The following is a 13,375-nucleotide window of genomic DNA, read 5'->3' as shown; positions in this document are numbered from 1 at the left end:
TGCTGATTAGGCCAGTGGTTTTTTACAGGCATATTGTCATCACACATAGTTATAATACTAAAATATGCAGCATAAGTTTAAAAGCCTATCTTTACTTTGTTTCCTCTTTTTTCTTCATCCAGCTTTGTGCCTGTTTTATTCTTTCACACCCTGAAGCTTCATGTTTCCTCTCTAGCTGGAGAATGAAAAAGTATGAACACCAAAAACTCTGCAGGGAGTTCAGGAGAATGGATATTACAACATTTCTTTCTGCAGTTTTCATGGCTTCTTACACAGACAGAAGGGCAGAAAGGGTGCAGAATCTAGGGCAATTCTTCCAGCTTTGCACTATACACTATGTGGCTGTGGGGAAAGTGAAGGACTCACTGTGTATGCCCAGCAACAATAAAGCAATCCCTGCTTAATGAGAAAGGAGAAAAAAGCATTTTTCAAACCAGATATTCAAGGATTCATCTTAATATAGAGTTCAGCCTGAGTTTGTATAGCGTCACTTCAGCTCCCTTGCAAAATGAAGTGATCAACTTGTAACAATATTATTTTTGTCTCATAAGCCTGACAAAAGCACAGCTTTTGCTATAGGTACATTTTTCAAAACTATTCACACAACTGAAAAATAATTATGATTCTGATTTTTTTTCTTCCTTTATAATCCACCTTTGCCCTTTGCTTCTTTCTCCCTCTTGCTCCCTATTTTTATTTGTCAGTGGAAAGGGAGAAAACAGAAAGTAACATAAGTGATCCTGGGTTCAGATACCCACCTTCTGCTGGACTATTTCTGTATCCAGCATCATCAGGGATTAGATAAAAGATGTCATCCCTGGAAACCACAGCCCAGGAATTACATGTTTGAGTGAGTAGGCAGTATGGTTATGCTCCTGCATGTTATCTGTGTGCAAATGAAACAGAACTTAAATGTGCCAGAGGGGAGTGTTGATTATTCTGTAGTCCTATTTTCATTCTGGAATATGAAGTAGCACAGGAAGACAATTTTCTTACTGAGATTATGTATACTTGGGGAATATGCTGAGCTGCCCAAGGAACATGCAGGGATTACATAAATGGATCTGTCTGGAAGACACGTGCTGAGACAAGTGGTTTAGCTAAAGATATGAAACTCATAAAATTCAGTGATCCTCAATTAAAAATTAGTTTGCTCTAAATTAAGAAGCAAACACTGTCAAACTGAGCACCAACCTGAACTTTCAGCATGTCTTTGGCAGTGGGAAGGTATGAACCATCCATTCTTCCACAGAGGCTCTTCACACTTTCTGGAGGATCACTGCCAGCTTGCCGCCCTTGTTGAACAAGTCATATCCATCAACTGCCTCCTGATCATCTGCAGGCACTGGAAACTGTAATCAAACTGGAGAAGAGGAGAGAACAAATCTATTTTGAATTCCTGAAAATGTTATGAAATAAGACACCTGAATAGAGAGAGTATTTGTGTCAGTGATGAGGAAAAGATTAGGAAACTTTCTCGTCATTGGACATCCAAGAAACAAAGGCAAGATGCGCAACTGGCTAAACTCTATTTGCTCTGCTGCTCTGAGAACAATTATTTCGGCATCTGTCTTAAGAGCAAAGGAACTTTCTGCATCTGATGGTAAATTTACATTATTGGTGACTTTCATGTAGTTAAGTGATTATCATAATATTGTACAATGGATTTATCACTTCTGCAGTTATTCCCTTTTGCAGGTTTAACACAATATTTTACTAAAATAAGTCCAGGTCCTTTACTAAGAGTGAAAATTTAAGTAATTTCAGGCTGATACATTTGTTTTGCTTTTAAGTCATTTTTTTGCATCTTTTGTTCATAAAAACATTTAAGTAGCTCAACTAACACGGGAAACAGGTAAAAATGTTGAAATTCTTTAATAGTATATATCTACCAACTTTTGTTGTGTACCAGCTTATATAATGCTCACATCTATGCTGAAATTGTAGCTAATACTTCTCATAATACATGTAAGGTATTTTAAATTATATAAGAACATTATACAGAATTATAAAGAACATTATATATATTTCAGTTCTTAAAAATAAAGAAAGGTGCATTTTCTGAAAGATTAGCTGTCAAACTTTACATTGGTTCAATTTTCAATGAAAGGCTTTAGGCCACTGTCAGACAGCAGTGGAAAGCTATGCTGGCATTAAGAAGGCAGCTAGAACAGGGGAAATATTCACACAGTAACAAAAAAGAATCCCCATTAAACCATCTGAGTCTTGTACACATACAGGATATTGAGGTTTCATGTTCTTCTCTGCTATGTGCAAGAAATAATACTTTATATTAAGTTACTTGCTGTCTTAAAATGATCGTGCCTCATGTTTTCTGAATGGTTTAGTACTTAAAAAATGGGACAAGTAATTATCTCTTACATAATAAACCATCTGCATGGATATAATTAAACATTTGCTCAGTTGTATTTGATATTATACCAGAAAAAGAATGTGGTTAAGTAGCTTTATCATGCAAAAGATGTCAAAATCAGCTGAAAATCCATCTATAATATCCTGGTTAGTTGCTAAGCTTTTGAAGGGGTCTTGAATAGATCTCAAATGTGATGCTGCATAACTCAGGTTGACATGGTAACATGCATAGTAAGGAAAATCTCAGCTTTATGATCAACTTCATTTTAATTCCCTCCCCTTTTCATATGCTCCCCTCAGTTTCTGGAGTAAATGTATCTTAAGAGTCTCTGATTGCAACTCATAATTATTTGGTGTAATTAAGATGGCATGCTAGTCTTTTGTTTTGTAGGCTGCAGAATAGTAGCAGGTCTATGAAATGAATCCCTAGCAGCATTTCTTAATGACCATGTTAAATTTAGTGCTGTTCTGAGAGAGATTATGTGGTTTTCTTGGTTAATGGGATGTTTGCTATATTCAGACATCTGGCAGCACTGTGCCTGAGGAAACAGGCAGAAAAGAACCTCGGTGTAGCTACTCTTACAGACATATAAGATGTCAAGGGTCAGTGACCAGAGCCATAGGTCCTGAAGACCCTTGTGGAGAAGGCAAGACCAGAAGAGCCATAGCTTGAGAACACAGGCTGACAAAATGATAGCAGGGCAGAAAAAGGACCTTGCAAGCCAGAGGCAAAAACAAGTTTGCAAGGACAAAACTGAGACATAGTCAACATTTCTTGATATATTTGGAAAAAACTGAGGCTTCATGGATGACTATCACAAAATTTTGTGGCTTAAAGTAATGTAAGTATATCTTTAGATTGTTAAAAAGAATATTTCTGAGAGCTTTATTTCTTCTTCAAAATAAATCATATTTTGTTTTTAACAAGGGTTCACATCTTTGTACATTCCTGAAGTATTTTCTCCTGTGCATGAGAGAGCAGTACAGATTGGGGTATGGTGTGGGATGTGTCTGGCACTTTATAGCATGTGATTGAGCAGAGGGAGGAAGGGAGGGAAGAGAGGAACTGCAGAGCTAAGATATTCTCTGGGGAACATGATAGACTAGGAAAGCAAAGTGCTACACTGCACAAATGCATGAGGGACAGACAGAGATGAAGAGGAGAGGCAGGACCTGCTTCACTGTGTGACATTTCACAGGTTACTGACTCAAACTCACCCAATCCTTTTGGGTAAGTCATGGATGATAGAGTGCTTCAGCTCCAAGACTGCTTGAGGGATAGGAGAACTGTGAGATTCCACAGAGGACAAATGAAGGCACTCAGTGACCAAAAAAAAAAAGCTTAGCTGAATCTTTCTCTGCCACCTTGACATTGGTTGCTCTTCAATCTCAAAATAACTTGCCACTTAGAAAAGTGAGATGTTACCATCACAGCAGACAGCAGTGTTAGAGACTGAGAAATGAGTGTGTGTCTCCTGGCTTTACAGGGAAACCTTGACTTATCATGGAAACTTTGACATCACTGTGAGAGATCTCTTACAAAGGAAATTTTAAAAAATAATTAGAAATACTTTAAAAGGAAGCTGAAAAAGGAAAGAGAAGATCTTCCTCTTCTCTAGTAATTGTGGAATTAACAAGATTGAAAAATGGTTGAAACTTTCTATGACAGCTTCTGGGTCCATGGAAGCTCACATATCTTCTTAATGTCTGATTGCTTCCACAATGGCACTCCAGAACATTAAGAAAACAACCTTTTCTTTTAAACTTAGAAGTGGGTTTTTTGTTGTTTGGATAATTCTTAATGTAATAACCCTGGTAAAATTAAACTGAGGAAAGAAAACAAGAATTGTTTGGAGGCAGTTCCCCCTAGGCCTACACCACCCAAAAAGGAAGAAAGAAAAGACAAGTTTTAATGCCACGATCTACTACAATATCATCAATTAGTTTTTAACCCTAAAGAAGCTTTATTGAAGCTTCACAAACTTAAACTATACAAAATTTACGGTTCTTTAATACTTTAATGAGGAATAATTCTGTTTATGTGAAGCAGCCTTTCTTATAAATTTTCAAGGGATATTTTACACTAAACTTCTGTGTACTAAAGCAAAATTAATTATTTCTTCAAAACAGAGGACTCTGAATTTCACTTTCATGGCAAATTAGATTTTGTTTTGTTACTATCTAAAAGCATGTGGATTAACCTTCTTAATACCAATTTCCTTTCTATCAACAATTATTTGAATGTAATCCTAAAATTTCTCTTTGACTATGATTTCTTTATGGCTATTAATAGCAACAGCATATTTTTATCAAAATTTTTCTGCAATGCTATATGTGAATTTATTTCACATTGACTGCACCTAAACTTTCAAAATGTAACTACATACATGGACAAGCAGAAAAAGCATTATTGACCAGCTACCCTATTCTCTTCTAGACCTCATTAATTTTCCCCCACAAACATGGTTACCCTATAGATTACAGTGGCTCTATTTATTATCAAAGGACTGAACTGACAATCCAGAGACTTTTAAAATTACAGCAAACATCAATCTATGCCAGCCCAGAGCTTTTGCCTCACATTTTTTAACAAGCAATTCTAAAATAGCAGCCCTTAAAGTTATTTAATTTTGAATGATCCCAGATCATTGTCTTTTAGACTGGCTGAAGACTTTTCAAGGTCAAGTTTTTGAAGAATTTTGGGCTAATTCTGGTTTGGAAAAGTAGAACTGAAGGTGCCTGGACCTGTCCAGAAGGGTAGTATGTTGGGATGATTTCAGTTTTGTATTTAGGTTTCTAAAGTCTGAGTCCAGTTTTAAATATTTAAGTCCTTTCTCTGGGGGAAGATGAGAAGACTGTCAGCTACATTTAGATGCCTTCTCCATTTACTGGCTGTTTAGTTCCTCTCAGAGAGTCTCCAACTTTCATTCTTTTTCCTCTGTGTATGCTGATTTAGTTGTCTGTGCATCCCCAACATAATCTGTGATGACTGTGGAATATTATACTTTGATCCAATTTTACCTTAAGTCATGTTGCCACAAGAGTCACAATTATTCCATTAAAACACTGCTAATTAAAACAGTCTGCTCTGTCAGACACAAAACTTTCACTGCCTGCATATTACCTTAGGTTTTTTTAGCAATATTTAGGATTGATATCTGTGATCCTTTTGTTTGTCTTTTACCTGATGAACTTTACTAAACTTATGGTAGCTAAGAATAGGATGACCAGAGGTATCATTAAAGAGCCTTTCTCCAGACCTTATGTTTTAAATAATTTGGAAATAAAACTATTTCCTGCTCAGCATCTTAAAATAATACCTACTATTTATGCATGCACTGATGGTATTAGACGATTAGGCTGAAATCTCTAAGATTACCATGATAAATTGAGGGTTGAATATCCTATAAATTAATCAGAATTTTACTTTCAGCAATAATGTGGATAAATCTTTAATTAAAAGCAATGGAATTAGTTCTGCCTGTTGCAGCTCTTTGTTCTGGGGTGGTTGAGTGGAAGGACCATCAGTGTAGACAATGTAAGGAAGTTACAGCAAGAGTTTGGCCTTACACCCCTAAGCTGGGAATGGACTGTGAGACAGGATGGCATCCATATCCTCACCCAGAAAAATGCCCAAAGGATCTGATTGGGTTGTAACAGGAGCTGTGGAACACAGCAGACACTGCTTGACAACCTCGCATGGCCAGTGCGCCAAAAAATAATATCTGAAAGGTGAAAACACTATTCCTATGCAGTGAAAATTTGAGGCATTTCTTGTGTCACTAAAGTCTTCCCACTTTATTTCTCCTCCTGGAATGACCTGAAGTTTTCCCTGGTGCTTCCTGTTGATGTCCCTCACACATCCCTTAGGGACTTGGGACACACACTGCCGATTACCTACCTGAGGATGAGCTTACATCCATCTCTCCCTCCCTCTCCTCATAAAATCCTGCCTGAGCTACTGTGATATTCCAGTCCTCTTCTGATTGACAAGACCCACTTGGCAAAAATATAATATTTGGGGCTTTACTTCAAAAGTGCCAAGAGTTGGTGAAGAATTTTACACTCTAAATTCTTTTGGGAAGCATCTCCTTTTAAAAAGTAATGTTTGTAAAAATTGTATCTCAACCCTAGCCTCTCTAACTTGTTTTAAAAATGCTGGTAAACAAAACTACCACATATGCTATTCTTAGGTCATTTAAAAAAACAACAAAACAAAACAGTTCATGCATTTAAATTCATAAACCATTCCAGCTGTCTCTCCAAATGAAAAAGACAGTCCTGAAATCTTCAGCCTAGAGCATGTGAATACCACTGAGATTCAGTTGAGGTTATTGTTAACATACATATTCTAAATTATTTAAATTGCTTCTGCTAAAGGTTAGCAGTCAGAAAAGAATATCAATTCTGTTTAACTAGTTTAAACCAAAGACCAGCAAAAATTCAGATCCTACATTTCAAAATTTTAATTCAGCTTCTTGGCAACAAAGGAGAAAAATTATAGGAAGAGTTTACTGAAATATATATCTTTCTATACAACATGATGATGGAGAATATTTGGAGATGGATAGAGTTGCTTCACAGGCAGGATTTGACCTGCCACATGGATGGTTCATTTCTAATTTATAAACCCAAAAGACAGGGCTTTAGGTTTAATATGGTAACCAAGAAAAGGCAAATCAAATCAGCAAAACAGCTCTTTAAATATGTCCTTACTCATACCTGAAATAATATGTCTGAAAGAAAAATAAAAGATATAAGTCTGACAAGCCATGCTTCAGCAGAAGGCCTTTCTCTGACATAGTTAAAGCATTCATGGAATATCAGAAAGTGAAATAAAATAACATTCCATTACTGAATGTGTTCCCTTTACAATGAGACCTCTTTCCAGAGGACAAAGATGTAAAAATAACTTTAAGAATGTTTTATCCAATGACCAGCGTGTAATTATATCTGCTCTATGTAAAGAGAATTAACTCCTGGTCTGTAGTTTAAAAAGATTAATTTCTTGGAGAAGTCAATTATAAGAAAACAAATGAGAAAAAGAGTCTGTAACAGTCAATGATTTTACCAGATTAAAAAATCCAGTTGTGCAGTTAGAGCATTGTTTTTTTTAACACAGACTTGATGAAGAGAAATACAAGACAAATAATTTAGCAAAAACTTTTTTTTTGCCCATTACTTTAAGTCTGTGACAAAGGAAATATCAATGACAAACATATGAGAAATTAACACAGAAATTTTACAATAACAATGCAGAACAGACAGAAATATTCAACTAATATTTCTTCACAATATGATCCCATCCCAGTCATGAATGCCATATGTTTTTGCCTAAAATAATATGGAAATTTTTAGTACATGAGTAATTTAAAAAGAAATTATTACTGGTCTGCCTGAACAATTAATGTTGCTATTCAATAAATTCTGGTATGTTAAGGATGTAAAACATAGATAAAGCCAAGGACAACACAAAAAATATGACCTTGATTTTATAATTCTATCTGTGCTGGAATCACTAGGAGGTAAAACAAATGGAGTCCTGGTATTTGATGTAATCAATACCAAAAATGATTGTGTGATTAGTGACAATGAGCATGTCAAACTGGGCAGATTTCTGGGTGAAATTGTTGGATATGATTGATGAAGATGACTGCACTGACATACGTGTCTCTAAAGTGACAGACATCCTGCAGTATATCAACCTAATTAAGTGACTGGCATTGCACAAAATCAGTGCAACACACAATAATTAATTGTGAAGCAGCTAAATGGTGGATCTACAAACGCCAGTATGGACAGCTAACCACCATCCCTTGGGCAATGCTTGAGGAATTGGTAGGGTTCTGCTGTTTCTCAGAAGCGGGTTTTTCCCGACGCGAGGCTGGTGCCAGACTCCCGGGCCAGCCCGGGCGGGCGCACGGCTCCGCAGTGCCCAGCTGGCTGGTGCCGCTCCAGCGGCCCAGATCCCTGCCGGGAGCTGGCACCGGCTGCTTGCTGAGCTGGGCATATGCAGCAGCCGCAGCACCAGCTCCCTTGGCCCGGGGTGGCATCCTGAGAGCTGAGCACCTCTCTGATGAGAAGTGGAGGGAGCTGTAAACACGCCCTTGGCGCCGCTGCCGTGGGGGATTGAGCCCCGCATTTCAGAAAACGCTGTCCTCTGCTGCTGCATAAATTTATGAGGGCTCTGAAGAAATATTTAACAACATTAATGGTAAAATTTTCAGGTGACATGAAATGCATAAAGCACTAAATAATGCAAAGAAAAAGTTTTTCTGTAGGGAAATTGACATCCTTTAGTGAGCGAGGATCATTTGAACGTGCTTTTTGAGACAGCTGAATGCAAGGTCATTCAGCAGGAACAAAGAATGTAGGTCACGTTTAGAAGACTGGAGACTGTGTCCTGGAAAGCAGTGACTCTGAAAAGGAATTAGGGGTCACAGTGGTTAGCCAACTAAAGAGAAGCTCCCAGAACAATGTTCCAAAGCATTTGGTACAGCCTTCAAGATACAGGAGTGTTGGGTGGTGACATAACTGTATCTGATTCTACTTTGACAAAGGTGCTCAAAAATTACAAATGTTCAGAAAAGCTGAAACTGTTGCAAGATTCTTAAATCTGAAAAACTTGATCAACAGAGATGAGAAGTCAAAGTTACTTTGTCCAAAGTTAAATGACTGTACTGTGGTTTATAAAGATGCATTTACAGGGGTCTTAAAAATACACAGTATTTCAAAGTCTGTCCAACAAGGAAAGACAATTTTCTATTAGGAAAACAGTATACTTTGTTAACAGGATTATTCTATAGCTGTTGAAATGTTTTATTCAGGTTTTGTTTCTATTTGGAATTGCATTGTTTTAATTCAAATGGAGAACAAACACAAGAAAAAATGTAAAGCATATTTTAAAGTGCTTTAAAAATAAAAGCATGGTCAGAATGCTTGACAAACAGATTACACTAGTGTGTTGTGTCTTTATGTTAGACACAAAACTTCAAATGAACAAAACAACATATTTTAAAAGATACTTTCCTACTGGTTTTATACTCTTGCCTTAATTTATACTGTATTCTTTTCTTTTGACCTTCTTTGATATAGGCAGAGTGAAAGTCTTTCTTGAACATCTGTGAAATATTTTGAACACTTAGGCTAGATGTTAATAATACATGTCAGAGAGATGTAAACACCAATGGGAGAAATAAATTATGTACGTGAATACAGGGCACTATAGCTAAAGTAATGAGTCGAAACATAAGCAACTTCCATTAACCTGATCATCAGAAAAAAATAATCTTTATCATTGGAGGAATTCAACTTTAAAGGGATGTTTCCTTTGGGGAGCAGAAGCCCTGAGATATTTAAATGAGATATTTACAATGAACTGAACAAAATAGCACTGAAGAATGTTAAAAAACACTCCTTTTTCAGGACCACAGTGGTATTTTCCATCTCTAATCTTTGTGATTGTCTGCTTTTTCTTATAATTTAAGACTGTCATGAATATTTTATTTGATTGTTGACCTACAAAAGAAGTGGTTTAAAGAATAAAGTTTTGTTGTAAGACTACCAGAATTCTTTTAATATTAGTTTCCATTCTCCCCCCGCATATACCAAAGTTACCAATATCACTGGTATCTGTTTTGTCTAAGTACAGACCAGGACATTTTCAAACCCAACAGACTAAAAAGCTGGTGAAATACTCAATGTGGATGTGCTTATTTTTTGGGAACTGGCACCTGAAAAACAAGCCTTTATAGTAAAGTGACTCTTCACCTCATTGTCCATCGGGGAAGAGTTAAGTAACTTAGAACAAGACCCCAAAAAACTAAGCTAGGTGGTAAGAGTGTGCTGAGGATACAATTGGACGTTGAATTCTGACTCTTTTTGATATTCAGGTATTTTAATACTATTACTCATTTGAGCAGAGGTTTTTCTGAAGATTATAGGTTCTCATTTCTCTTTCAAATCTAGGGGAAAATGTGTAGCCAGAAGACTCCTGTTTGCTCTGTTCTTTAGTGATTAAAAAACTCCTCCAGGATGATGAAGACAAGGCAACAATTAATTTTTCTCCTTTAGGGAATCTCCTGTCTCTTGAGAACCTACATGTGGACTTCTCTGGGGGATAAGAAAAGAAAGGGAGTGCTCCATCCCCTTCTTTTGAGCCTCTTACATTTTTTGTAGATGGAAGGTTTGGTTTGCCTTCAGAGAGATTAAACAGGAGACTCTATTCTGATTAAAGGTCTGTCAAAGGGACCAGGGCACCCTGGGCTTAAGTCCCTGCTCCACTTATTGTCCCTGGATTTATGGATATAAAACACATAAATTGTCCGTAATACAGACACACAAAGCCATCTTTTGTCCTTCCCAAATGAGTGCCATAACCATGAGGTTACAGACTAATTCCCTCTCTCTGATCTAATGCATTTTTAATTCTTTTAGAGTGGAGCAGCTCCAACAGAAGGGACAGACTGTGTTTTCTTCTCTTCCATGTCCCTCTGGACCACAGGCTGTTTACCTGACAAGCAGAAGAGGGCTGAAGTCTTTGCTGCACAAAGGGGAGCAAACCAGATCCTTCATTGCAAGAAGGATCTCACCACTGAAATTTTTACACTAAAGTGAAGAATAACAAGCCTATGAGGACAAAGCACCAAGTAGGGCTGAAGTTTTGTGTGGAGGTTGACTTGGCAAATATGCTCCAAGACCTGATGGGCTCAGGGGTCGGGTGACTCAGATGAAGCCTGAGATGCCTTTAGCCAAATACACATTCTGAGAAATTTCATCCTAAAACCTGTAGCATCTATGGAATTTAGTCACCTCCAAGGTCAGTTGTAACTAAGCGAGTGGTATGAATAAGCATGGCTCCTGGTTTTAATGCCGAAATTCCACATCAATCCCACATTCAGCACCCAAGTCACGTCATGGGGCTTTAGGAACTCGGTGGGATTTCAGCACCTCGCGCCCAGGCGAACCTCCTGGACATGCCAACATACCCATTTGCTAAAATTACTTCCCAAGGCGCTTTTCGGACTCGGGCCAGATGCCCCCCTCGGCAGGCACAGCTCTGTCCCGGGCACAGGCAGCTCCGGATCGGCCACGTCTCCCGGGCCGGGGCTGCCCGGGGCGGAGGGAGGCGCCGGGCGGGCCGGGATGTGCCCCGGGGAGATCCCGCCGGGATGGTGCCCGATGGGCCCGGCAGGGCTCGGCTGGCACCCGGCGCGCTGCCCGGAGCGGGTCCAGCATTCCCGCAGCGCCCGTGGAAGAGCGGGCCCGCAACGGGAGGGAGAGAGGGGGAGACAGCGGCGGCGGCGCCGCCCTCTGGAGAGCGCCTGGGAGAGGCTGGTGTGAAGAGCCGCATTTCAATGAGGGCCGGGCTAATGCAAATCACTGCAACCGGCAGCAGCAGAAGAAAGGCGAAGCAGCTGCAGCCCGGGCTCCCCAGCAGCGCGCTACAGCCAGGGGAGGCGTAACAAAGGCAGCAGAGCCGCTTTCTGCGGCAACTACTGCGCCTACAGCCGGGTGGTCGCGGGGGGAAGGGCGGGAGCCGCCGCTCTTTGGCCGCTTCCCATTCCGAGCCGCCGCCTTCCCTCCGCGCCCGGCCGGCCGATCTGAGTGAGGAGGTGCCCGCCAGGCTGCGGAGAACAGGTAAGCGCCGGGGCCGGGGCCGGGGCTGGGGCTGGGGCTGGAGCCGGGGCCGTGCTTGCCCTGCCCTGTCCTGCCCTGCGCGGGGGCTGCGGCGTGAGGGGCCGCCGGGGCGCGGTCGCGGCGCGGAGCGATGCACCTGTGCCCATTGTGTGGGGCGGCGGCCTCCGCCGGGGGCCGCGGCGGCTCCGCGGGTGCGGAACGAGTGCCGGGCTGCGGGAGCGGGTCCGGCCCCCGGGAGCGGGCGCGGCGCTGCCCCGGTTGCCCCGCGGCTCGGGCATCCAGCGGGGGCTTGAGGTGCCCGGTGCCATCTCCGGAGGAATGGGCGTGTGTCACACACGGTTCCCCCACCCCAGCAGAATAAGCCCCATCTTTTTGTGAGCCCGCTGCCGCATGCATCCGTGTTCCCCCACCAGACCCGCCGCCCTCCCCCGGTGGCTAGTGGTCATCCGGCTCTGCTTGGTCGCCGTATGGTCTGCGCTGGGTCCCAGTCACATCGCGGCGTAGTGTGGTGGGTTTTTTTTTGATCAGCATGCGTGTTTTTTTCATGGAAATGCTCACCCACACCTGTATTATAAATAATTCTTTAACAGATGTTAGGGTGTGAAGTGTTGGCATGGTGGTTTTTCAGGGGCGTGTCTGTTCGTTTTTGCGTATTTGCCTGTATAAGACTATGTATTTATACACACAAACGGAAACATCCGATCAAATTGTTTAGCATTTCTTTGTCTGCTCTGACCTTGTGGTTTAGACACGCTTTTCCCTACATACCAGGACTGTGGAGCTATAGGGGAGCTCTATTTCGGTTTTGAGGATGTAGTTGGGAATTACAGATAATATTGATAAAAGCATAAACGTGTGGAAGAAAGGACAGTGACTCACACTTGTTCTTGCCCCTCATCCAAAATTAATAAAGCTGAAAGAGAATATCTTCGTCTAAACTTTTTTTTTTTTTTTTTTTTTGAAGGGAGTGTATTAGAGATGGTTTAAGCAAAGATAACAGCAGACCTAAGAAAAATCCATTCTTTTTGGAACGGGAATTGCTTGAGAGATACAGTTTCTGAATTGTGCATTCTGGGATTGTTTAAATCTGAATAACAGGTTCTCACTGGAAATGGATGGGAATTGAAATAACTGACAAAAATTTTTTTAACATGGAAGCAGTGATGGTGTGTTCTCAATCGTAAAATGTGGCCACTAAGCTGTATTTTGCATTTAACATATAGAGTGAAATGCCACAGCAAATGTTCTTGTTCATTTCACTGAAATGGGATGTAGTGTGCATGGGAAAAGCAGAGATTAGTCTATTTTTTTTGCATGTATAAGAAAACACATACCCTGTACTATATGTGGGTACTTCTGAAGG

The 13,375-nt window shown here is 40.4% G+C and overlaps 2 protein-coding genes across 4 annotated transcripts in view; one reads left to right on the top strand and one right to left on the bottom strand.

Moving 5' to 3' along the window:
• Window positions 1–1,030: 1,030 nt before the first annotated feature.
• LOC141728296 (uncharacterized) lies at window positions 1,031–12,320 on the bottom strand. The gene is made up of 3 exons (XM_074536197.1): window positions 12,087–12,320; window positions 11,361–12,043; window positions 1,031–1,363 (listed from the first exon to the last, which is right to left on the bottom strand). Exons 1-3 carry the CDS (start codon window positions 12,318–12,320, stop codon window positions 1,333–1,335), a joined length of 948 nt encoding a protein of 315 aa, XP_074392298.1. The 3' UTR covers window positions 1,031–1,332.
• DCLK1 (doublecortin like kinase 1) overlaps window positions 11,872–13,375 on the top strand; it is a 239,441-nt gene continuing 237,937 nt past the window's right edge. For all 3 annotated transcript variants that reach the window (XM_005482462.4, XM_005482463.4, XM_014263902.3), the window contains exon 1: window positions 11,872–12,012. The gene's annotated coding sequence lies outside the window, so the exon portion shown is untranslated. The remainder of the gene's footprint in view (window positions 12,013–13,375) is intronic.

This window comes from Zonotrichia albicollis, chromosome 2, assembly GCF_047830755.1.
Source record: "Zonotrichia albicollis isolate bZonAlb1 chromosome 2, bZonAlb1.hap1, whole genome shotgun sequence".
Taxonomy (NCBI): Eukaryota; Metazoa; Chordata; class Aves; order Passeriformes; family Passerellidae; genus Zonotrichia; species Zonotrichia albicollis.
The sequence above is the reverse complement of the archived record's forward strand: the minus strand, read 5'-3'. Positions and strand labels throughout refer to the sequence as shown.

Coding starts and splice junctions, on each gene's coding strand:
- LOC141728296 (XM_074536197.1), bottom strand. CDS start 12,320: ATGGCACCGGGCACCTCAAGCCCCCGCTGGATGCCCGAGCCGCGGGGC. Junction 12,044..12,086: donor CGCCGCAGCCCCCGCGCAGG/GCAGGACAGGGC, acceptor CTCCAGCCCCAG/CCCCAGCCCCGGCCCCGGCC. Junction 1,364..11,360: donor GAAGTAATTTTAGCAAATGG/GTATGTTGGCAT, acceptor CCTCTTCTCCAG/TTTGATTACAGTTTCCAGTG.